Source organism: Narcine bancroftii, chromosome 13 (genome assembly GCF_036971445.1).
Source record: "Narcine bancroftii isolate sNarBan1 chromosome 13, sNarBan1.hap1, whole genome shotgun sequence".
Taxonomy (NCBI): Eukaryota; Metazoa; Chordata; class Chondrichthyes; order Torpediniformes; family Narcinidae; genus Narcine; species Narcine bancroftii.
This window is the reverse complement of record NC_091481.1, coordinates 62059925-62086851: the sequence shown is the minus strand read 5'-3', so window position 1 is coordinate 62086851 and position 26927 is coordinate 62059925. Positions and strand designations below refer to the sequence as shown.

The 26927-nt window shown below is 42.0% G+C and overlaps 1 protein-coding gene across 2 annotated transcripts in view; it reads right to left on the bottom strand.

Annotated features, from left to right (window-relative positions):
* Positions 1-10663: 10663 nt before the first annotated feature.
* dlgap5 (discs, large (Drosophila) homolog-associated protein 5) overlaps positions 10664-26927 on the bottom strand; it is a 66567-nt gene continuing 50303 nt past the window's right edge. For both annotated transcript variants that reach the window (XM_069910116.1, XM_069910115.1), the window contains exons 15-17: positions 18463-18706; positions 12645-12739; positions 10664-11177 (exon numbers count right to left, since the gene is read on the bottom strand). In XM_069910116.1, the coding sequence (XP_069766217.1) occupies positions 11064-11177; positions 12645-12739; positions 18463-18706 (453 nt within the window). In that variant the 3' untranslated portion in view covers positions 10664-11063. The remainder of the gene's footprint in view (positions 11178-12644; positions 12740-18462; positions 18707-26927) is intronic.

Sequence of the window (26927 nt, the reverse complement as noted above, 5' to 3'; positions counted from 1 at the left end):
CTGGCCAGTGGAGAGCTCGCCATATAACACGATCTTGGGAAGGCGATGGTCCTCCATTCTGGAGATGTGACCCACCCAGCGCAGTTGGATCTTCAGCAGCGTGGATTCGATGCTGTCGGCCTCTGCCATCTCGAGTACTTCGATGTTAGGGATGAAGGCGCTGCAATGAATGTTGAGGATGGAGCGGAGACAACACTGGTGGAAGCGTTCTAGGAGCCGTAGAGGACCTACGATTCGGAGCCGAACAGGAGTGTGGGTATGACAACGGCTCTGTATACGCTTATCTTTGTGAGGTTTTTCAGTTGTTTTTCCAGACTCTTTTGTGTAGTCTTCCAAAGGCGCTATTTGCCTTGGCGAGTCTGTTGTCTATCTCGTTGTCGATCCTTGCATCCGATGAAATGGTGCAGCCGAGATAGGTAAACTGGTTGACCATTTTGAGTTTTGTGTGCCCGATGGAGATGTGGGGGGGCTGGTAGTCATGGTGGGGAGCTGGCTGATGGAGGACCTCCGTTTTCTTCAGGCTGACTTCCAGGCCAAACATTTTGGCAGTTTACGCAAAACAGGACGTCAAGCGCTGAAGAGCTGGCTCTGAATGGGCAACTAAAGCGGCATCGTCTGCAAAGAGTAGTTCACGGACAAGTTTCTCTTGTGTCTGCGGTACCGGATGTAAACAGCGTCTTCATTGTTGAGGTCTTTCATGGCTTGGTTCAGCATCATGCTGAAGAAGATTGAAAAGAGGGTTGGTGCGAGAACACAGCCTTGCTTCACGCCATTGTTAATGGAGAAGGGTTCAGAGAGCTCATTGCTGTATCTGACCCGACCTTGTTGGTTTTCGTGCAGTTGGATAACCATGTTGAGGAACTTTGGGGGGCATCCGAGGCGCTCTAGTATTTGCCAAAGCCCTTTCCTGCTCACGGTGTCGAAGGCTTTGGTGAGGTCAACAAAGGTGATGTAGAATCCTTTGTTTTGTTCTCTGCACTTTTCTTGGAGCTGTCTGAGGGCAAATACCATGTCAGTAGTTCCTCTGTTTGCGCGAAAGCCACACTGTGATTCTGGGAGGACATTTTCAGTGACACTAGGTATTATTCTATTTAGGAGAATCCTAGCGAAGATTTTGCCTGCAATGGAGAGCAGCGTGATTCCCCTGTAGTTTGAGCAGTCTGATTTCTCGCCTTTGTTTTTGTACAGGGTGATGATGATGGCATCACGAAGGTCCTGAGGCAGCTTTCCTTGGTCCCAACAAAGCTTTTTTTCTTTCTTTTTTTTTCAATTTTTTATTTTTCACACCATAAATCACATTAACCATGATACACACTTTTTCCTTTTCACACATATGTCCCAACAAAGCTTGAAAAACTCATGCAGTTTGACATGCAGAGTTTTGCCGCCAGCCTTCCAGACCTCTGAGGGGATTCCATCCATACCTGCTGCTTTGCCACTTTTCAGTTGTTCAATTGCCTTATATGGCTCATCCTGGGTGAGGACCTCATCCAGCTCTAGCCTTAGGGGCTGTTGAGGGAGCTGGAGCAGGACGGAATCTTGGACTGAGCGGTTGGCACTGAAAAGAGATTGGAAGTGTTCTGACCATCGGTTGAGGAAGATCTTGTCGCTGAGGAGGACTTTGCCGTCTGAGCTGCACAGCGGGCTTTGGACTTGGGGTGAGGGGCCGTACACAGCCTTTAGAGCCTCATAGAAACCCCTGAAGTCGCCAATGTCCGCGCTGAGTTAGGTTCGTTTGGCGAGGCTAGTCCACCACTCATTTTGGATCTCCCGGAATTTGCGAGACAGAAGGCTTGTTTCTTCTCTGGACAGGACGGCTTTGTAAGGTGAGCCTGGTGGGCAGCTCGATTCTTTGGCAGCAGCTCCTGGATTTCCTGGCTGTTGTTGTCGAACCAGTCCTTGTTTTTCCTGGAGGAGAAGCCCAGTACCTCTTCAGTGGATTGCAGTATGGTAGTTTTCAGCTGATCCTAGAGGATTTCAGGGGACGAGTCCGTGAGGCGGATTGCATCGTCAAGATAATATTACACAAAATTCCCCTTCTGCCTGCCACAAGACGGACAAAAAGTTGGCATTCGGCATCCCTTACAGTAAGAGAGAAAGAAGCAAAGAGACAATTCACACCCTTCAACCCTCCTAGGAAGCAAGAAAACTTACTGGGCATGCTGTACTCGGGAGTCTTTCCTACTGCACCACGATTTACCTGGTTAATTGGCAATCCAGCCTTTTTAGAAGTGGGGGGGGGGGGTCCCAACTCTAGTGGTGACATTGCGAGAGCAGGTTGTGCTTTCACACCACCAGAAGGCAATTAGTGAGTTAACTCAGCCAGGCTCTGACACTTGCCCCTACCGCTCAATTACCGGAATGGACCCGCTAAATCAGCCAGTTAACCCACATGGAGTTGATGGTTTGAAAAGGGCCAAAGACACTGAGTTCTTGTGGAGCTAAGGTGTGAAGCTAACCTAAAGGCCCTGCCAAAGAGCAAGGCAGGAACTCTGCCTCAATGGTTTTCCCCCTCCATGGGATCTAGTTTTTTTTTGGAACAGCTTGGGAGACTGCAAACCCGTTGAAATTACCTGTCACACAGTTGTCATGATTTGCAAATGAGACCAAACAATTTTAAGGCAGAAAAGTAAAGCCAGAGACTCCATCCTGAATTTTGAGCTTCAGGCCAGGTGTCAATCATGGAATTTACCAGTCTCCAATTAACCGTGGCAGTTTGCAAGTAGCTACAGATTCCTGCATTAGTCACACGCTGTTTTAAACATATCTACTTCGTCAGTTTTTATTCTGCAACGTTGCTCAACTCCAATGATCAATTAAAAAAAAATCCACCTCTGTTGTCTCCAAATCCATTTATCCCAGCACTCTTGCTAACTCCCAGCTTCATCATTCTGCCAAATCGTGGCCCCTGGTTCATCAATAATGTGATTTGGGGCTTCTGTTGCTACCATCCTCCCCTCCACAATTTTATATCTCCTACAGTTCTACCACACCCAGATGCCCTTGGCCCTCAAATTGCAGGGCCTGGATCTTCAAGAGTGATTGCTCCAGTATTGAGATTTGAGAGTTCAGATGTCAAAAGGTCCAAGTGCTGGAATCCCTCCACCAACCTTACGATCTTCCTACCTCTCCTGGAAATTACTTGTTTGGTCAAATATCTAACCTAAAAGCCCCAAGCTTACTTCGATTCAAAATTCTGTAACTCCATAACTTTGGGTCAGGTTTTAAAATAAACTTTAAAAGGTGCTATACAAATTGCAGCTGTTGCTAACGGATGTCCACCAGGCAAGCAGCTGGGACAGTGGTTCTCAACCGTTTTTTCTCTCGCATACAACCTCAAGTTTATTGGTAGTTCTTCTGTTCAAAGAAGGCATGTTGTGCAGTTCATCTGTGTAGACTGAGATGAATCACACAGCAGAAACCTGTGCCTGATGGAGTTTTAAGTGGATCCCACTCTCTAGTCAGAAGAGACCTTGATCCAGTGACATGGACTAACGTTACAGCTGGAGACATCTCTTGCTGCAGTGGATGACCAGGACGTCGAAGTGTCTTGTCATGTTCTTAGCGCTTCACACTGCCTACCTTCTCGACCATTGGACCATTAATCTGTCTCTTCTGCTTAATCTGCCAGGGTCAGACTTCACACGTTGGGATAGACAGATCTCCTACCTCATTAAAGACTGTGTAGGGGTTAGTAAGGGATTACTTATGGTGCCATACGAGTAGAACAAAAAAAAGGCTGAGAACCACTGAGGTACAATTGGAGATGATATTCCTCTAACTTCAATTAAATGCTGTATTCTGTCTTTTGCATCTCTCCTGGCGAGACGTGCGTTCTTGTTTAGTTGGAAGGATGCTGCCCCACCTACACATGTTCAATGGCTCAGGGACATTATGTCCTGTTTAAATTTAGAGAAGTTATTTAATTAATAATTCAAAAGTTTCAAATGTTGTGGGCCCATTCTTGAATTACTTTCAATCTCTAGATGTTAATTTTTTTTAAACATTTGCTGTTTAATTCCAAGAACAAAGTACATATTAATCATACATCTTGGGTGAAGGAATAGGATTCAGATTCACTACGGATTTTTTTCCCCCTTTGTTATAATTTTGAATTATAGTTATGCTTTATAGCTTGGAGTTATTAAATTTGTTATTTGTAATTATGTTTGTATATCCATGCTTTTTTTTTTAAAATCATAATTGTTTGTATATCCATGCTTTTTTTTTTAAAATCAAAAATTTTAAGAATAAAAGAATCACTGAGCGACTAACTCTCTCCCTTTCAGCAATGTTTCAGGACACCTACTCTCTCAACCCTGTCAATAATAAAGGAATCAAGAGCAACCAAGCAGCCTACCCAAAGGGGAAAAAAAAGTGGCTGTGCTGTCACTAGTGTGGACCCAGGAGAGGGGAGACAAACAGTGCTGCTCCGAAGGCTTCAACTGTCTAGTCCTAATGGCAGCGACACTGTATAGGGGTTAAACAGCCTGACTGCGGATTGTAAAGTAAAATCCTGCAGCTGCAAGCCAAGAGCTGGGACTTTTCTTCTTGGAGCGAAGGATGAGGAGACTATAAGATTCTGAGAGGCATAGAAAAGGTGGATAGCCAGCATCTTTTCCTCCCAGGTGCAGGAATAGCAAACACGAGGAGATATCGCTACAAAGTGAAGGGAGGAAAGTTTAAGGGAGACATCAGGGGTTGTTTTTTTTTTAACCCCCAAAAACAGTTATGGATGCCTGGAATGCCCTGTCAGGGATGGTGTGGAGGCTGAAATATTAGGGGCATTTAAGAGAGACAGGCTCATGGATGAAGGAAAAATATAGAGGGTTATAAGGGAAGGGAGGGAGGGTTTAGAACTTTTGTTTGGTAGGAATATATAGATCAGCATAAATCAAGGGCTGAAAGGCCTGTACCATGCTGTAATATTTTATTCACTTCCTGTTAAGTATAGGATACAACTCTACAGGACTGTGACCTCAGCAGTGAACCAGCGGTGGTGGTGGGGGGGGGGGGGGGGGGGATATCCCACACAGGCGGCAGGAAACTGGCTCATGAGAATAAAGTAATGGGGTTGGGATTAGAAAAGCAAGAAGGGCCTCAAGTGCCGAAATTTCCTGCTCGCGTCAGAAGTTTGGATCTGGAGCTGTGTGGCTGCAGGAGCATTCAGCGACTCGGAATGCCTTTGCTTCTCTTTCTACAAGGGGTACCAGGCAACACAAAAGGCGACTCTGTCTTAAGACAGACAAAAGGCAATTGTGTAATATTATAAGTTGTTATTGCACGAGAATAAAAGAACCTTGATCGTTACACAAATAGTTTGAGGTGCCTACATTGGTTGTAAACTTAATAGTGCAAGCCAAATCAGGATTCATTTCCCTGACTCACCTTTCTCTCCCAATGTTTTATCAAGAGCCTCAAATGAAAGGAAATACTTCAAGCACCCAACAATTACAAATGATCAAAGCTTTGACCAATGAAATGCATAGGGTTAGAATTAAATTCTAGAACTTGGGCATCATGCAATCAATGCTGACAAATAATGCAAAAGGTCAATTTAGGAACAGTGGAGAAAATGTTTGAAGGGCTGCACGGGAGAAATTAAAAGGGATACAAGAACCATGGGGATTTGGAGGTGCAGCCAGTATCAGTCCCATCTTGGTTAGTAAATAGGGTATTGGTGATACTTGGAACAATCAAGTTTAGAGGATAAAAGCCAAGTCAACTACTGTAATTGTCTAACAATAGACAATGGCATTTTGCTTAAGTTACCATATATGTAGGTAAGACAACTGGTGGACAAGACGACCCCCCCCAGAACTCCACTTAAAATGTCATTGAAGTATACTCACTGTATAAGGCTACCCAAGGTCTGGCACTTACAGCTGAGAGCTTACTGCCCCCAATAGTCCTTTACCCACCATCCCATTAATCAGTGGAGTGATGCGGTCTCAATATTTTTAAAAGCAAATTATCCAGTAAAGGTTTACATTTTATTTATATATATTTTTTAATCACTGTTGGCTCCTTTAACAGGCTGTTTAAAGTCTGTTCAGAGCCTTCAGCGGTCGGACTGGGCGGTTGGACCCCACAGGAGTGCCGAGACTTCACTGTTCGCCAGCTGTTGCAAATGGGAACTGGTGTATGCTGTTAGCTTTGGTGGTATTTTAAGGCAAGTTTATACTACTTCTGTTTTAACATTTAATCCAGCTTCCCAAATGCAAGTTTCTGTAGAAAAATTATTTAGAGGTAGGAACATAGGAGTTATGCAAGTATTGTATACTGTTCTCCATTGCCATGAAGGACATGAAACCACAGGATATTAAGGTTTTGATTTTACATGACACATAAGACAACCCCTGGTTTTGGGGTGACATTTTTAAGGTTCAAGTGATCATCTTTATACACTAACTTATGGTATTTCACAGCAATTTGACAGTTGTACTGCAGGCAGGAAATTGTAGGTACTGGAAAATGGAGCTAAATGTGCTTTCCTCCAATGTTCAATAATCAAGATTTTCAACTGAAAACAGAGAACTCCTTTACTTCTCTCTCTCCCCCCTCCCCCCCCCCCCCATTCCAAAATTCCTCCAGCAGATTCTGGTTGCTGTACTTTTGTAATTTAACCAAAGGAAGGACCCCAACATTGGAGTGTACCAACTTTGTGGTTGAGGGATAAACACATTTGGGCCTGCTTGGGCAACAACTTCCATATGAAGACAAGCAGGCAAGGCTACCAGCCACCACCATTATGTCAGCCTTTTACAGGAACTCCAAGACTCCTGGCTGGCTGCATCAGTGTAGTACGGTTGATGCAGAGAAATGGAGAGATCAATTCACAGGACCACAAGAGTGGCAGAGGGAATCACCTGGAGTCTCCCTCCCCTCAACATGACGCGATTTACTGGAATAATTGTCTGAAGAGGGCATGCAAAAGCTTGGAGGACCACTTGCATGATTTTGCTCACACTAGCCACCTGAGACTTGGATTCATGAAATACTTGTTTCATTGAAATGAGTGTCCTGCATCCGTATTGTTTGGCTGTATGTGCATCATGTCCAGTTGTGTGTCTGCTCGCTTTGCACCAAGGACCAGAGAACACTTTCATCAGGTTGCATTTATACAATCGATGACAAACTTGACTTGAACGAGGTAGAACTTGGGGCTGTTATTCCAGCAGTCATTTTTCATGGCATGTTAGAGCAGTCTCTCAAGAGCTAGAAAAAGGACACCCATCTATGCTGAAGTTGAAGCTTACAATTTCCATCCTCTCTTTACTAGGTTTGCAGAGGAGTAAAGGTAATTTTGTCTTGACCTTTGAGAATCATCGGTGGTCCTGCTGCTCAGATTTGGCTGAGGATTAGATGGATTTCCCCCAAAGGAAAAGATTTTTAAAAATCAAAAAGGACAGATGGGGATAAAAGTACAGTTGGGTTTGGGTCAGTCCAGACATTCAGGCAGTACTTTTAAAATTTAAATTTAAGGAGAAATAAAGAGATGAACTGTTAAATTTTGTGTTCATTTATCAAGCAGTTTTAAACGTAAAAAATGGCACTCTGAAACCTTGGTGCTTACACATGCATATGCACACAAGCCTACATTTAAAAAATTTTGCATTTGAAAAGTCCGGATTGTCAGGTAGTCTGGTTTCTGGACTTCTACTGTAGGACAGAAATTATGCAGTGGTAAATTTCCTTCGAGGAACCTGGATACAGCTATCAGACTAAAAGTTCAGCTCCTCTTCTATTGCAGGTTAATAGAAGTAGCATGGAGAGAGCAACTGTACCAAAACTTATTTGTCAGGAAACCTTCAAGGCCTTTTCACAACAGAATGGCTGGTCATTCAGATCAAATCTTTCCAACCCAGTTATTATTCATTCTGTTCTATTTACAATGAATACTGGGAGATCGATGGACACAAGCAGAATTCTGTAGACTGATTGCTGGATGCTGTGGCACCACTTGAACAATTCCTTAAATCTATTGTGGAAAGCGAGAGATGGCTCCAGCCATTCTTCGAAGCCAAGTATTCTGTAGAGAATGACAACTCCTAATCTTCTATCCATGACAAAAAGGGAGTCTGGGAATACATTCCACTTCACACAGATAAGTGCGCCTCTCTCCCACCCCCCCCAAAAAAAAACATCAAAGAGGCAAGAACTGAACTGGGATATAGTACATTTCACCTTCAAAATGGGCTGTGGCAAATAGTGCTTCAAAAAACCTCAACCTTCCATCTATCACCTGGAATAGAGAGTGCACAAAATTAGTCTGAGTAACTAATACTTTAATACTGGGTAAAATAAATAAAACAATGCAGCAAGGACATGTAGCCTAACCAGTCCATGCCAGCCAAGGTGTCTACCTGAGCTAGTCTCATTTGCCCAAATTTGACCCACATCCCCAAACCTTTCCTATCCATGTACAGTCCAACTAGCTTTTAAACATTGTAATGTACCCACCTCTACCTTGTCTGGCAGTTCATTCTATATACTCATTGTGGGGAAATTGCTCTTCAGGTCCCATAAAATCTATCCTTCTAGTTTTAGACCCTTCCTTTGGCAGGGGGGGGGGGGAGAAAGAGAGGGGAGAAAAGGACTGACCATTCACTTATCTATGTCCCTCATTTTATATACCTCTATGTAACCCCTCAGACTGACACTGCAGAAGAAAATATAGTCTCCTTTCAACTCAAATCTTTAGGTCCCAGCAATATCCCTGTGGAACTTTTCTGCATTTTCTCCAGTTTAACACCCCCCATTTATAACTAGGCAAACAATTGCTCAATATTTCAAGTGCAGTCTAACTGACATTGTTCAGTTGAAACATGGCATCCCCACTCTCTTACTGAACAATGAAAGTATTCCAGACTTTTTAAAAAGATACACAATTCACTTGTGTTGCCACATTTAGGGAACTCTGTACCCGTATCCCTAGGTCTCCGAGGCTGTCGTTCACTGTCCAAATCCTACTCTGGTTCAATTAACTAAAAATGAAACAGTTTGCATTTGCCCAAGTTAAATTACATCTGCTGTTCCATGGACCGCCTTCCCAGTGGATTTTGATCCAGTTATAACTTAAACAACCAATGGGATACCTTCAAAGGAGTGTTCGGGATCAAAAGGCACATTCTCAGAATAAATTGGTAATAATACTGGTTTAGCCAGCAAAACTAGAGATGCAAAATCCCACACATGTTGGTACCTGTCCCAAATGAAAAATTGCTCAGAGTGACAGCAAAATCAACTGAGAAAAGCAGCTTGGAGGTTTCAGGGGGCCCAGCTTTCTCTTGCACTGTGAATGAGATAAAAAGAACTGTAAAGGAGCAAGGACCCACTAGGCCAACACTGATAACAGGCTTCAATAATTTGATCACCTGGAGAATCATTAAATTCCAGATATGACATTTTCATGATTTAGATGAGATTTTGACCTAATCCATAGTAAATGACTGAGGTCGCATCTTCCAAAAGCCAAGATTAACAGTTCACAATTCTTTTTGTCTTGAATGATGGGATCACAAGGCTGACACCAAAATACTTGAAGGATAACATTCCAGGGAAGCAACAGAGACCGATCTATAATTAAATAACCATGGCACTATTTGTAAAGCACATTATTTGGAAAGCACATCAGTTTGACATTTGGACCATCACCCATTCAAGAAACAGCTGCAAATTCTTCGTGGCTAGAATGCATAACTGTCTCATTTATCTTTGCCATCATGCTTCGTGATAATGGTCAGGGCAACTTTTAAAGGTTGGTCTTAGAAGACAAGTTGGATGAACAAATTGCTAAGCTGAGGGCATGGTGGGTGAAGGCCAATCTACCAACGGGAAGAGGGGGAATGCCCAGGAGGCAGGATAGATATTGCAAAGGGGCCTAGGGCTGGAAGAAATTAACAGGATGGATGGGATTATGGAAGAATTTGAGGAAAAATGAACAAATATGCTTTAAGATTGAGTAATTGCCTAACTAGGCCAAGGAAAAGCTGCAAAGCAAATGAGTCATGTGCTTGAAACTTCAGGTGCAAATTTCAAAACTTTTGGATGACTTTGTTTAGGGTTTAATAAATGAGGATATTCAGGAAAACATTGGAAGAGTTTTGGACACAAGGCATGGATGGTTTCAGGGAATTGCAATCCAAGTATTGAAATTGGTAAATTTCACATAGAACCCAAGGATTAGAGAATTTAGTTGCCAAATAGTTGAAATGTTTAAATATTATGCCACATTACCAGCTCTGGGATGGTTAGTTAAAATAATTCCACATTAGAAATAAACATTTATTTAAGATTACACAAAGCAATAAACAGTAGTGCATTAGTTTCCTTGTTCATTTAAAAATTCTAAATATTCTTTTGTAATCTAGTGACCATGTTAGTGAGGTAATAATTTTACTTTAGGGTGCCCAACTTTAAAACTGGAGAAGCTACAAATACCACACCTGTTCCCAGATTAACCAAACCATCAAGGGTCAGTACGTGGCCATCAATACAATAATCTGCTCATTTCTACTCAATGCTGTTAAAAGTGCCCATGACCTGGACAATACAGCAGAAGAGAAATTCAGACACCACTTTGCTGGAGGAAGTTGGTCTTTGCGTAGCAAAGAGTAGAAAATTTAGAGTAGAAAATAGAGGACATGTCAGAACAGGATGATGAGGTGATTCGCTGGCTATATTTTTATTATCAGGATTTCACAATCCACAAAACAAGACACAGATAAAAGAATGCACAACCAACCACCCCAGTGGGAATGAAACACTGGAGGACAGTCATATTTTGCCATTCAATGGCAGAAAACATTCCTGAAAATACAGGCTCCCTCATCAGCTAGGTTGAGCTTCCTGCTGGACCCAAACAACAAGACTAAGAACATGGCTGTCTTTCAAAGGCATTATTCATTTGGTACTTCATGTGGCATTCATGTTCAGTGTGCTCTCCTCTACTAAAACAATAGGGCAGCAAGTCTCCATTTAGAACAAATCCATAATGTTTTAAGATGCCCAAGTCCATTACAAGTATTTCAAGAGCAACATTTCTGGTTCTCCAGTCTTCATTATGGCGTTTCACTGGGACTGAAAGACATCAAATCTTGAAGGGATGTTTGAACTGGAAACACTGGGCTGTCTTCTTTGATCTTTCCAAAAGGGCTCATGTAACTTCCTTCATTCTGTTTAAAAACAAATTGTTAAACTTGAGGAAATCCATTTCAAATTCCAAAGCTAGGTCCTAAAAATCAATACTTAAATTTATGGCCTGCAAGTTTAAGGCCACAGATATTTGCAATGGAAATCAGTGCAGAAAATTTGCTCAGAAGTCAGTACAACAAATCCAGTCTGGCCTTTATGTGCAAGATCTAATCTTCCTCTTCAGAAAAGCACACAAGCCACACATTAATCCTATTTTAGTTATGGAACAATAGAACAAGTAGGGCAATAATTAAGCTACTTTAGTACACCAAGGCTGGGGAGGTGAAGACATCACAAATCCATGGTTTGCAGACCAGAGTGTTACTTTACCACTTTCATTTCAAATCTGCAGCTTAAAGTGTCTCAAGTAATTTTCATCTGAGCAAAAATACCAAGTATTCAGCTGAATTTCATGGAGGCAAATGGATGGCACAGACAGTTTATTCAAGATACAGTCACACATTTACAAAGTGGAAGGTTCTTGGGCAGGGTGTGGAAATGGGAAGGAGCAGCAGGAGATCCTTGAGCCCATTCTGCCATCCAATTCATTATAGCCAATTGCATCTCATTTCCATTTGCTCATTTCTTGATTTCATAACCACAGACAGAGTGGAACCCCAATTTAACACAAATCCGGATACAACACGATGAGCCATCATGGAAGTGAAATTTTCCCCAAAATGGCAAGGCTGGGCAGCAGTCAGCTCCTCGAGTGTGGTCAAGTTCTGAGAGCCTTTTCATCCCAACAATCCAAGCAAGGATGACGATGAGCAAGAATTCTCAGGGCTTCACAGATGAAGACGTGTGTGAGGCAGAGGCTGTTTGAAATTAGCAAAGAGGATTTACACCAGCGGTCCTCGGCCGATGACAAATTCCCAACATCCGAGCACCTGACGGACTCACATCTACCATAGCGTTACTATAGCACTGGATCATGAACCAAAGGAAGATAGCGAGTCGCCTCCACCCCCAAAGGCTAGCCCATGTTGGCTGGAGACCCAGGATATGGACCACAAAAATCCTCCGACTCAGGGGTATTTTGGATTTCACTCGCAGCGAAATCGCACCTGCTGCATTCAAGCAACACAAAATCATCATTTTTTTCTTAAAAAAACGATCGCAAGAAATAAAAAGGTGATGCAAATACAGGTATTGTACATGTATTATTATTATTTTTTGTAACTGCTGTTTATCGTGAACCCTGATTTAATGCTTTTTTTTGGCGATGCAACTTTTTAAGATCCCAACTATCGCATTATAATGGGGTTCCACTCCACAGCAGTGAATCAACTATGTACTACCCCTCATTTAATCACAACTTAAAGGAAACAAAAAAAACAGCAGACCAATGAATTTTCAAATCAGATTTCGCAGTGACTGGAAAACCAAGTCTCTTGAAGACCCAAGATGAACAGTGCTCCCAATTGCTGCAGCCAGCATTTCCTTACCATTCTATGTTGAGTCTTTTCTTCAGCCAGTAGACCAATCATAGAATTTGACCTACAAGTCGTCAATGTTTCGATGACATTGGGGGTCAGGAGACCTGAGGAAGAAACCTAATGTAAATAAGAGCAATTTGGCAAGACAAAACAATGCTGTAATTCCTGGTGACCAAATAACTGGACACAACTAAGAATTTTAATCTATTTTTTTGGGGAGGTTTCTTAAAAAAATGTTAAATTTGTTGCATTGAGCACCACCTGGTGGCTAGTCAAAGCACAGACCATAAAGGGAGGGGAGAGTAAATAAACTATATTCTTTCGGTTAAAGATCTTCAGACAGCAAAACTACAATAACTTAGCAATTGATTTGTTCAGAAATCTTGATGGTTTGATAATTGGCTCATTTGTTAGTCTGGAATGGGGTGAAACAGAGATCTGCAGACACTGCTTGTAAATGCTGAGGAAATCAGCTAGTCTTGCAGCATCTGTAGGACATATTACATTACTGACGTTGTGTCCAAATCCTTCAAGGTACAAGCAAGGTGACAGGTGTCTGATTAAAGACAGGGGAAGGAGGAAGAATGGGGAGGAGTGTAGAAAAACAAAAGGTATAAAAGATGAAAATTGATTTTGGATCTTGTGCAAAGAGAGAGACAAACGGAAACTGGAGATTTTGATGTCATCTGCTTGGAGGGTTCCCCAGACAGAAGATGAGACCATCCACTATGTGGGTGGTCTCAGTTCAGCTGCGCACGAGACCACGGACAGACACGTCGGGAAGGGAATAGGATGGGGAAAATTAAATGGGTGGCCACTGGGAGATCCACATCATGGAATGAGAAACAGAAAAAGCATGGTCACAATTTCAGGCTGAAACCTTTCAAGAGTTTGGAATGTAGCAGAAGCTGGGTCTGTTCCCCTTTAAAATATTTTAGTGAAACCAGTAAGTTTAAGTACTGTGTATATGGCGAGCTCTCCACTGGCCACCAAGACAGAGGCGCACCAAAGAAGAGGTTCAACGACTGCCTAAAGAAAGCTCTTGGTGCCTGCCACATTGACCACTGCCAGTGGGCTGATATCGCCTCAAACCGTGCATCTTGGCGCCTCACGGTTCGGCGGGCAGCAACCTCCTTTGAAGAAGACCGCAGAGCCCACCTCACTGACAAAAGACAAAGGAGGAAAAACCCAACACCCAATCAACCAATTTTCCCTTGCAACCGTGTCTGCCTGTCCCGCATCGGTCTTGTCAGCCACAAACGAGCCTGCAGCTGACGTGGACGTTACCCCTCCATAAATCTTCGTCCGCGAAGCCAAGCCAAAGAAGAAGAGATCAGGGAGTTAGGCGCAAAGTTGAAGGACAAGTCGTCTAGGATTGTGAACTCAAGATTGCTATCCATGCAAAAGAGGACAACGCAGCTTAACATGTGGCTAAAGACGTGGTACAGCAATGAGGGCAACAGGTTTCTGGATCATTGGGCTCTCTTCCAGGGGAAGGTGGAATCTATTCTGTCTGGACAGTTTGCATCTGAACCGGAAGGAGTTGTAGGAGTGTTTGTGGTGCTGTTGCTCCAGGGCATTTAAAGTAGATTTGCAGGGGGATGGGAACCAGAGTAGAGAGGGGAGTGGAGGAGGGAAAAGATGTGAAAATTGCATGTAATGTTAGAAGTTAAAGGGTTGTACTTGATGGAAATGTTTTCAGGTGCATCTACTTCAATGCAAGTTTTATAGGAAAGGCAGATGAGCTTAGAGCGTGGATTGGCACGTGGAATTATTACATTGTGGCCATTAGTGAAATTTTGTTGGAGGAGGGGCTTCTTATTTTGGACACGACAGAAAAGGGGAGAAATGGCATTGGTTGTCAGGGAAATATCATAGCTGTGCGCAGCCAAGTTAGACTAGAGGGCTTGTTTACTGAGGCTCTATGGGTGGAGCGGAGGAATGGAAAAGACATGACCACACTCATGGGGTTGCGTTATAGACCGCCCAATAGTCGACTAGAATTGGAGGAGTAAATCTGTCGAGCGATAGCAGACAGTTCCAGGAAACACAAGGTTACAAAAGTAAATAAACTGTCTGTGCCATCCATTTGCCTCCATGAAATTCAGCTGAATATTGGTATTTTTGCTCATGGTGTAGCAGATGAAAATTACTTGAGACACTTTAAGCTGCAGATTTGAAATGGAAGTGGTAAAGTAACATTCTGGTCTGCAAACCATGGATTTGTGATGTCTTCACCTCCCCAGCCTTGGTGTACTAAAGTAGCTTAATTATTGCCCTACTTGTTCTTTTGTTCCATAACTAAAATAGGATTAATGTGTGGCTTGTGTGCTTTTCTGACTGGGGCTCCCATACTGTAAAAGGGCTGATGGGTTGGAATTTGTCAAATGTGTTCAGGAAAGTTTTCTATATCTATATTTAGGTAACAAGACAGGACAGGTGACAGAAGTATGCGTAGGAAACATTGGGTCCGGTGATCATAATGCCATTAGTTTCAAATTAATTATGGAAAAGGATAGGTCTGAGTCTCAGGTTGAGATTCTTAATTTTGAGGAAACGAGAAAGGATGCGTGGATTAGGACACGTTGTTTTCTGGCAAGGAAGTGTGAAGTAAGTGGAAGACCTTCAAAGGTGAAAATTTCAGAGTACAAGGTTTGTATGTTCCTGTCAGGAATCGGGAACCTTGGTTTGAGGGATCTGGTTCAGAGGAAGAAATAGCAGGTCGAGGCAACTCTGAGCCAATGAAGAAGGTGAGGTAGGAAAATGGATTTGAATGTGACATTGGCTATAGGAAAAAAGTCAGAATGGTGGTGAATGAACGCTTCTCAGACAAGTGGCGCGTCTCAGGGACCAGTTATTGTTTGACATCTACATCAATGAACAATGAAAATGTGGCAAATTGGATCAACAATTTGCGGATGACACAAAGAATGAAGATTTACCAGGATGCTGCACAGACTTCAGGAATGGAGTTGAAGGTTAAACAAATTCAATTTTATTCGCTGGAGTGTAGAATAATGAGGGGAGATTTGATAGGGGTATTTAAATTGTGAGGATATAGATAGTCTTTTTCCACTAGGGGTAGGTGAGATACAAACCAGAGGACATGGGTTAAAGAGGACAACTTTAGGGGGAACTTCTTCAGAGAATAGTGGGAGTGTGGTACCAGCTGCTGCTGAAGAGGTGAATATGGGCTTGATTTCGACGTTTAATATTTTGGACAGGTATATGGAGGAGTATAGAGGGATATGGACCGAGTACAGATCAATGAGGACCAGCAGAAAAATAGCTCAGCACAGAAGGGCTAAAGGGCCTTTTTCTGTGCTGTAAATGTTCTTCGCTAGGATTCTCCTTAATAGACTAATAACTAGTGTCGCCGAAAATGCCCTCACAGAATCAGTGTGGCTTTCGTGCAAACAGAGGAACTACTGACGTGGTCTTTGCCCTCAGACAGCTCCAAGTGCAGAGAACAAAACAAAGGACTACATCACCTTTGTTGACCTCACCAAAGCCTTTGACACCATGAGCAGGAAAGGGCTCTGGCAAATACTAGATGCCTTGGATGTCTCCCCCCCCCCCACCCAAGTTCCTCAACATGGTTATCCAACTGCACGAAAACCACAAGGTCGGGTCAGATAGAGAAATGAGCTCTCTGAACCCTTCTCCATTGACAACGGTGTGAAACAAAGCTGCGTCCTCGCACCAACCCTCTTTACTATCTTCTTCAGCATGATGCTGAACCAAGCCATGAAAGACCTCAACAATGAAGACGCTGTTTACATCCGGTACCGCACGGATGGCAGTCTCTTCAATTTGAGGCGCCTGCAAGCTCACACCAAGACACAAGAGCAACTTGTCCGTGAACTACTCTTTGCAGACAATACCGCTTTAGTCACCCATTCAGAGCCAGCTCTCCAGCGCATGACACCCTGTTTTGGGGAAACTGCCAAAATGTTTGGCCTGGAAGTCAGCCTGAAGAAAACGGAGGTCCTCCATAAGCCAGCTCCCCACCATGACCACCAGCACCCCCCCACATCTCCATCAGGCACACAGAACTCAAAACGGACAACCAGTTTACCTACCTCGGCTGCACCATTTGATCTGATGCAAGGATCAACAAAGAGATAGACAACAGACTTGCCAAGGCAAATAGCGGCTTTGGAAAACTACACAAAAGAGCCTGGAAAAACAACCACCTGAAGAAACACACAAAGATCAGCATGTACAGAGCCACTGTCATACCCACGCTCCTGTTCGGCTCCGAATCATGGGTCCTCTACCGGCATCACTTATGGCTCCTAGAACGCTTCCATCAGTGCTGTCTCCGCTCCATCCTCAATATTCATTGGAGCGACTTCATCCCTAACATCGAAGTACTCAAGATGGCAGAGGCCGACAGCATCGAATCCACGCTGCTGAAGATCCAACTGCGCTGGGTAAGTCACATCTCCAGAATGGAGGACCATCGCCTTCCCAAGATCGTGTTATATGCCGAGCTCTCCACTGGCCGCCGTGACAGAGGTGCACCAAAGAAGAGGTACAAGGACTGCTTAAAGAAACCTCTTGGTGCCTGCCACATTGACCACTGCCAGTGGGCTGATATCGCCTCAAACCGTGCATCTTGGCGCCTCACAGTTCGGCAGGCAGCAACCTCCTTTGAGGAAGACCGCAGAGCCCACCTCACTGACAAAAGACAAAGGAGGATAAACCCAACACCCAACCCCAACCAATTTTCCCTTGCAACCACTGCAACTGTGCCTGCCTGTCCCGCATCGGACTTGTCAGTCACCAACGAGCCTGCAGCAGACGTGGACATATCCCTCCATAAATCTTCGTCCGCCAAAGAAATGTTTTATGGTTCTAATAACATCCAAGTTTCAGCTGAGCAGATTTTACCTACTACAGTAAAACCCCTGGCATCCAGCACCTATGGGGATTGATAGATGCCGTTAAGTGAATTTTCCTGTTGCTTGAGATTATATGTTGCATTAGCAGACTAACTGCAAGACATGCCTCTTTTAAACTTACAAATTTTTTTAGTTATACAAAAGGGAATTTTTTTTTGCCTGTTGCTGGAATTCAAGATAACCAATGCTATAAGTATTAGAGTTCCAAGCCCGTCAAATCAATCAATTTTATTGTACATACCAATGAATGGCAATTTGTTAACATACACAAGCCACAGTGAAATATTTAACAGTATATCAGGTTGAAATAAGGACCCAGGTTCAATCCAATCTCTATAATTGGTATTTTGAAAGTTTAGCACTCATTTAAAACAAAGTGCAGCAAGGTCTCAGATGACTTCAATTTGTATTCTTTGCTTCATGAGGAATAGTTGTGGCATCTTTATATGGAAACACTTGGCTAACTGTGGAGCCACTTGGCATTTCGAACTGCCACCTAGAATTTTTAGCAGGGCACAGCTGCTGTTCACCTAAAAGTATTGAGGTTTAGTCTGATCAGAGATGTACGGAAAAAAACAAAACTTGACTGCTTCATGGAAGGAGGCCTCTACACTTTGGGCAAAGTCCCAAGGGGGCCATAGCCAAAATAAGAATCAGGAAGACTGCTCAAAAGTAAAAGCTGGAGGACAAACGTAAATTTCAGACTTCCAATTGCTGTAAAAGGTCATTTGATATTTTGTGTAACCCTACAGTACGATTTACTTTTGGCACAGGATGTAGAAATAGGGAAGCCTAAAGTAATGGCACACAATTAAAAAAAAAAATCACCAAATAAATTATAAAATTTCAGACCATCTGCACCTTTGAACAGAAATTAATTCTCACTTCAATGTTTGACATGTCCTGACAATTCAACTCACCCACGTCATTGGTCACTTTTGGTGAAATTGGGAAGGCATCAGCTGAAGGTTGCTCAGACACCGGACTGGCCATTTCCACGCAATCATACACTGGAGACTTCATTTCTGAAGGCAGCTCAATACCATGTGTGGAGTCTTGCATGCCAATAGATTCTGTATCATTCTCATTAAAAAATGGAGACGGAAATGCTCCTGCCATGCCGTGAACACTTTCCCTGGGCAAGAGATACTTGGCAAATTCTGTCTATGGAGCACAAGAAAGCAGCCTTAAATTTCAGGTAAATACACAGCTTTGAACAAACGAAGACCCGAAAGTCCCCTTTCCCTCCCAACTTTCTGTTGGCGAACATTAAAATGTTTTTGTTCTACCATTTCTAACAATTTCAGCAAAATTCTTATTCATCAAGTACTACCAACCACTGACTAATGGCATTGTGTTGAGCCAGAGTGCCTTCTGTACAGAGAGAACTTAATTTAGCACAACTTAAAGACCAAGAATCTTTACTCTGCATGTGTTTCTAACAGGAGAAACTAAATCAATTATTAATGATGATACAGTGACTAATAGGCTTATTCCACTTTTTTTTTGGGGGGGGGGAGAAACTAATTAATTTGGAAAGCAAGGCATTTCAGTTCCCCTTAATTTGGCCCATCAAACTAGCTCAGCAAGAATCAGGAGGGTTCACTCACAAACAACTTTACGTATTCCCTATGTCATGGGTGCTCTGTGATTAGTAAGGGATTGCTGAAGGTGGGATGTGAGTGGGAAGGGAAGGGTGAGAATCACTGCTCTAGAACCAATTGTCACTGAAATATTTTGCTTGAGAAAAATGGTCATTGGCCCATTTCCTTAGGAGTTGTGAAATTGTGCACATAACGAGTCAATTGGATAAGATTAAAAGTGGTTTTCAAACATTTTCTTTCCACCCACATACCACCCCTTACTAATCACAAAACATCCATGGGATAGGGAATACAAAGTGATATGTGAGTAGAAAGAAAAAGTTTGAGAATCACTGCTACCTGCAACACTAACTGAGTCTCGAGTGTTGTAATAGCAATGGGCTAACTGCTACACTAACTGGGTCACCGGTGCTGTAATAGCGATGTGCTAACCACAACACTAAGCAGGACTAGTGCTGCAATTGTGTGGTACTAACTGCTACACTATCCAGGTCTCTAGTGCTGTAATAGTGGTCTCTAGTGCTGTAATAGTGTTGAACTAACTACTACACTAACTGGGTCTCTATTGCTGTAATAGTGGTGAACTATCTGCTACACTAACTGGGTCTCTATTGCTGTAATAGTGTTGAACGAACTGCTACACTAACTGGGTCTCTAGTGCTGTAATAGCAATGGGCTAACTGCTACACTAACTGGGTTTCTAGTGCTGTAATAGTGTTGAACTAACTGCTACACTAACTGGGTTTCTAGTGCTGTAATAGTGTTGAACTAACTGCTACACTAACTGGGTTTCTAGTGCTGTAATAGTGTTGAACTAACTGCTACACTAACTGGGTTTCTAGTGCTGTAATAGTGTTGAACTAACTGCTACACTAACTGGGTTTCTAGTGCTGTAATAGTGTTGAACTAACTGCTACACTAACTGGGTTTCTAGTGCTGTAATAGTGTTGAACTAACTGCTACACTAACTGGGTTTCTAGTGCTGTAATAGTGTTGAACTAACTGCTACACTAACTGGGTTTCTAGTGCTGTAATAGTGTTGAACTAACTGCTACACTAACTGGGTTTCTAGTGCTGTAATAGTGTTGAACTAACTGCTACACTAACTGGGTTTCTAGTGCTGTAATAGTGTTGAACTAACTGCTACACTAACTGGGTTTCTAGTGCTGTAATAGTGTTGAACTAACTGCTACACTAACTGGGTTTCTAGTGCTGTAATAGTGTTGAACTAACTGCTACACTAACTGGGTTTCTAGTGCTGTAATAGTGTTGAACTAACTGCTACACTAACTGGGTTTCTAGTGCTGTAATAGTGTTGAACTAACTGCTACACTAACTGGGTTTCTAGTGCTGTAATAGTGTTGAACTAACTGCTACACTAACTGGGTTTCTAGTGCTGTAATAGTGTTGAACTAACTGCTACACTAACTGGGTTTCTAGTGCTGTAATAGTGTTGAACTAACTGCTACACTAACTGGGTTTCTAGTGCTGTAATAGTGTTGAACTAACTGCTACACTAACTGGGTTTCTAGTGCTGTAATAGTGTTGAACTAACTGCTACACTAACTGGGTTTCTAGTGCTGTAATAGTGTTGAACTAACTGCTACACTAACTGGGTTTCTAGTGCTGTAATAGTGTTGAACTAACTGCTGCACTAACTGGGTCTCTATTGCTGTAATAGTGTTGAACTAACTGCTACACTAACTGGGTTTCTAGTGCTGTAATAGTGTTGAACTAACTGCTGCACTAACTGAGTCTCTATTGCTGTAATAGTGTTGAACTAACTGCTACACTAACTGAGTCTCTATTGCTGTAATAGTGTTGAACTAACTGCTACACTAACTGGGTTTCTATTGCTGTAATAGTGTTGAACTAACTGCTACACTAACTGAGTCTCTATTGCTGTAATAGTGTTGAACTAACTGCTACACTAACTGAGTCTCTATTGCTGTAATAGTGTTGAACTAACTGCTACACTAACTGAGTCTCTAGTGCTGTAATAGTGTTGAACTAACTGCTACACTAACTGAGTCTCTATTGCTGTAATAGTGTTGAACTAACTGCTACACTAACTGAGTCTCTATTGCTGTAATAGTGTTGAACTAACTGCTACACTAACTGGGTTTCTATTGCTGTAATAGTGTTGAACTAACTGCTACACTAACTGAGTCTCTATTGCTGTAATAGTGTTGAACTAACTGCTACACTAACTGGGTCTCTATTGCTGTAATAGTGTTGAACTAACTGCTACACTAACTGAGTCTCTATTGCTGTAATAGTGTTGAACTAACTGCTACACTAACTGAGTCTCTATTGCTGTAATAGTGTTGAACTAACTGCTACACTAACTGAGTCTCTAGTGCTGTAATAGTGTTGAACTAACTGCTACACTAACTGGGTCTCTATTGCTGTAATAGTGTTGAACTAACTGCTACACTAACTGAGTCTCTAGTGCTGTAATAGTGTTGAACTAACTGCTACACTAACTGGGTCTCTATTGCTGTAATAGTGTTGAACTAACTGCTACACTAACTGGGTCTCTATTGCTGTAATAGTGTTGAACTAACTGCTACACTAACTGGGTCTCTATTGCTGTAATAGTGTTGAACTAACTGCTACACTAACTGGGTCTCTAGTGCTGTAATAGTGTTGAACTAACTGCTACACTAACTGGGTCTCTAGTGCTGTAATAGTGTTGAACTAACTGCTACACTAACTGGGTCTCTAGTGCTGTAATAGTGTTGAACTAACTGCTACACTAACTGGGTTTCTAGTGCTGTAATAGTGTTGAACTAACTGCTACACTAACTGGGTCTCTAGTGCTGTAATAGTGTTGAACTAACTGCTACACTAACTGGGTCTCTAGTGCTGTAATAGTGTTGAACTAACTGCTACACTAACTGGGTCTCTAGTGCTGTAATAGTGTTGAACTAACTGCTACACTAACTGGGTTTCTAGTGCTGTAATAGTGTTGAACTAACTACTACACTAACTGGGTCTCTAGTGCTGTAATAGTGTTGAACTAACTGCTACACTAACTGGGTCTCTAGTGCTGTAATAGTGTTGAACTAACTGCTACACTAACTGGGTTTCTAGTGCTGTAATAGTGTTGAACTAACTGCTACACTAACTGGGTCTCTAGTGCTGTAATAGTGTTGAACTAACTGCTACACTAACTGGGTCTCTATTGCTGTAATAGTGTTGAACTAACTGCTACACTAACTGGGTCTCTATTGCTGTAATAGTGTTGAACTAACTGCTACACTAACTGGGTCTCTATTGCTGTAATAGTGTTGAACTAACTGCTACACTAACTGGGTCTCTAGTGCTGTAATAGTGTTGAACTAACTGCTACACTAACTGGGTCTCTAGTGCTGTAATAGTGTTGAACTAACTGCTACACTAACTGGGTCTCTAGTGCTGTAATAGTGTTGAACTAACTGCTACACTAACTGGGTTTCTAGTGCTGTAATAGTGTTGAACTAACTGCTACACTAACTGGGTCTCTATTGCTGTAATAGTGTTGAACTAACTGCTACACTAACTGGGTCTCTATTGCTGTAATAGTGTTGAACTAACTGCTACACTAACTGGGTCTCTACTGCTGTAATAGTGTTGAACTAACTGCTACACTAACTGGGTTTCTATTGCTGTAATAGTGTTGAACTAACTGCTACACTAACTGGGTTTCTATTGCTGTAATAGTGTTGAACTAACTGCTACACTAACTGGGTTTCTAGTGCTGTAATAGTGTTGAACTAACTGCTACACTAACTGGGTTTCTAGTGCTGTAATAGTGTTGAACTAACTGCTACACTAACTGGGTTTCTAGTGCTGTAATAGTGTTGAACTAACTGCTACACTAACTGGGTTTCTAGTGCTGTAATAGTGTTGAACTAACTGCTACACTAACTGGGTTTCTAGTGCTGTAATAGTGTTGAACTAACTGCTACACTAACTGGGTTTCTAGTGCTGTAATAGTGTTGAACTAACTGCTGCACTAACTGGGTCTCTATTGCTGTAATAGTGTTGAACTAACTGCTACACTAACTGGGTTTCTAGTGCTGTAATAGTGTTGTATAAACTGCTGCACTAACTGGGTCTCTAGTGCTGTAATAGTGTTGAACTAACTGCTACACTAACTGGGTTTCTAGTGCTGTAATAGTGTTGAACTAACTGCTACACTAACTGGGTTTCTAGTGCTGTAATAGTGTTGAACTAACTGCTACACTAACTGGGTTTCTAGTGCTGTAATAGTGTTGAACTAACTGCTACACTAACTGGGTTTCTAGTGCTGTAATAGTGTTGAACTAACTGCTACACTAACTGGGTTTCTAGTGCTGTAATAGTGTTGAACTAACTGCTACACTAACTGGGTTTCTAGTGCTGTAATAGTGTTGAACTAACTGCTGCACTAACTGGGTCTCTATTGCTGTAATAGTGTTGAACTAACTGCTACACTAACTGGGTTTCTAGTGCTGTAATAGTGTTGAACTAACTGCTACACTAACTGGGTTTCTAGTGCTGTAATAGTGTTGAACTAACTGCTACACTAACTGGGTCTCTATTGCTGTAATAGTGTTGAACTAACTGCTACACTAACTGGGTCTCTATTGCTGTAATAGTGTTGAACTAACTGCTACACTAACTGGGTCTCTATTGCTGTAATAGTGTTGAACTAACTGCTACACTAACTGAGTCTCTATTGCTGTAATAGTGTTGAACTAACTGCTACACTAACTGAGTCTCTAGTGCTGTAATAGTGTTGAACTAACTGCTACACTAACTGGGTCTCTAGTGCTGTAATAGTGTTGAACTAACTGCTACACTAACTGGGTCTCTATTGCTGTAATAGTGTTGAACTAACTGCTACACTAACTGGGTCTCTATTGCTGTAATAGTGTTGAACTAACTGCTACACTAACTGGGTCTCTATTGCTGTAATAGTGTTGAACTAACTGCTACACTAACTGGGTCTCTAGTGCTGTAATAGTGTTGAACTAACTGCTACACTAACTGGGTCTCTAGTGCTGTAATAGTGTTGAACTAACTGCTACACTAACTGGGTTTCTATTGCTGTAATAGTGTTGAACTAACTGCTACACTAACTGGGTCTCTATTGCTGTAATAGTGTTGAACTAACTGCTACACTAACTGGGTTTCTAGTGCTGTAATAGTGTTGAACTAACTGCTACACTAACTGGGTCTCTATTGCTGTAATAGTGTTGAACTAACTGCTACACTAACTGGGTTTCTAGTGCTGTAATAGTGTTGAACTAACGGCTACACTAACTGGGTTTCTAGTGCTGTAATAGTGTTGAACTAACTGCTACACTAACTGGGTCTCTATTGCTGTAATAGTGTTGAACTAACTGCTACACTAACTGGGTTTCTAGTGCTGTAATAGTGTTGAACTAACTGCTACACTAACTGGGTTTCTAGTGCTGTAATAGTGTTGAACTAACTGCTACACTAACTGGGTCTCTAGTGCTGTAATAGTGTTGAACTAACTGCTACACTAACTGGGTTTCTAGTGCTGTAATAGTGTTGAACTAACTGCTAAACTAACTGGGTCTCTATTGCTGTAATAGTGTTGAACTAACTGCTACACTAACTGGGTCTCTATTGCTGTAATAGTGTTGAACTAACTGCTACACTAACTGGGTCTCTATTGCTGTAATAGTGTTGAACTAATTGCTACACTAACTGGGTCTCTAGTGCTGTAATAGTGTTGAACTAACTGCTACACTAACTGGGTCTCTAGTGCTGTAATAGTGTTGAACTAACTGCTACACTAACTGGGTTTCTAGTGCTGTAATAGTGTTGAACTAACTGCTACACTAACTGGGTCTCTATTGCTGTAATAGTGTTGAACTAACTGCTACACTAACTGGGTCTCTAGTGCTGTAATAGTGTTGAACTAAATGCTACACTAACTGGGTCTCTAGTGCTGTAATAGTGTTGAACTAACTGCTACACTAACTGGGTCTCTAGTGCTGTAATAGTGTTGAACTAACTGCTACACTAACTGGGTCTCTATTGCTGTAATAGTGTTGAACTAACTGCTACACTAACTGGGTCTCTAGTGCTGTAATAGTGTTGAACTAACTGCTACACTAACTGGGTCTCTAGTGCTGTAATAGTGTTGAACTAACTGCTACACTAACTGGGTCTCTAGTGCTGTAATAGTGTTGAACTAACTGCTACACTAACTGGGTCTCTATTGCTGTAATAGTGTTGAACTAACTGCTACACTAACTGGGTTTCTAGTGCTGTAATAGTGTTGAACTAACTGCTACACTAACTGGGTCTCTATTGCTGTAATAGTGTTGAACTAACTGCTACACTAACTGGGTTTCTAGTGCTGTAATAGTGTTGAACTAACTGCTACACTAACTGGGTTTCTAGTGCTGTAATAGTGTTGAACTAACTGCTACACTAACTGGGTCTCTATTGCTGTAATAGTGTTGAACTAACTGCTACACTAACTGGGTCTCTAGTGCTGTAATAGTGTTGAACTAACTGCTACACTAACTGGGTTTCTAGTGCTGTAATAGTGTTGAACTAACTGCTACACTAACTGGGTCTCTATTGCTGTAATAGTGTTGAACTAACTGCTACACTAACTGGGTCTCTATTGCTGTAATAGTGTTGAACTAACTGCTACACTAACTGGGTCTCTATTGCTGTAATAGTGCTGAACTAACTGCTACACTAACTGAGTCTCTAGTGCTGTAATAGTGTTGAACTAACTGCTACACTAACTGGGTCTCTATTGCTGTAATAGTGTTGAACTAACTGCTACACTAACTGGGTCTCTATTGCTGTAATAGTGTTGAACTAACTGCTACACTAACTGGGTCTCTATTGCTGTAATAGTGTTGAACTAACTGCTACACTAACTGGGTCTCTAGTGCTGTAATAGTGTTGAACTAACTGCTACACTAACTGGGTCTCTATTGCTGTAATAGTGTTGAACTAACTGCTACACTAACTGGGTCTCAAGTGCTGTAATAGTGTTGAACTAACTGCTACACTAACTGGGTTTCTATTGCTGTAATAGTGTTGAACTAACTGCTACACTAACTGGGTCTCTATTGCTGTAATAGTGTTGAACTAACTGCTACACTAACTGGGTTTCTAGTGCTGTAATAGTGTTGAACTAACTGCTACACTCACTGGGTCTCTATTGCTGTAATAGTGTTGAACTAACTGCTACACTAACTGGGTTTCTAGTGCTGTAATAGTGTTGAACTAACTGCTACACTAACTGGGTTTCTAGTGCTGTAATAGTGTTGAACTAACTGCTACACTAACTGGGTTTCTAGTGCTGTAATAGTGTTGAACTAACTGCTACACTAACTGGGTTTCTAGTGCTGTAATAGTGTTGAACTAACTGCTACACTAACTGGGTCTCTATTGCTGTAATAGTGTTGAACTAACTGCTACACTAACTGGGTTTCTAGTGCTGTAATAGTGTTGAACTAACTGCTACACTAACTGGGTTTCTAGTGCTGTAATAGTGTTGAACTAACTGCTACACTAACTGGGTCTCTATTGCTGTAATAGTGTTGAACTAACTGCTACACTAACTGGGTCTCTATTGCTGTAATAGTGTTGAACTAACTGCTACACTAACTGGGTCTCTATTGCTGTAATAGTGTTGAACTAATTGCTACACTAACTGGGTCTCTAGTGCTGTAATAGTGTTGAACTAACTGCTACACTAACTGGGTCTCTCGTGCTGTAATAGTGTTGAACTAACTGCTACACTAACTGGG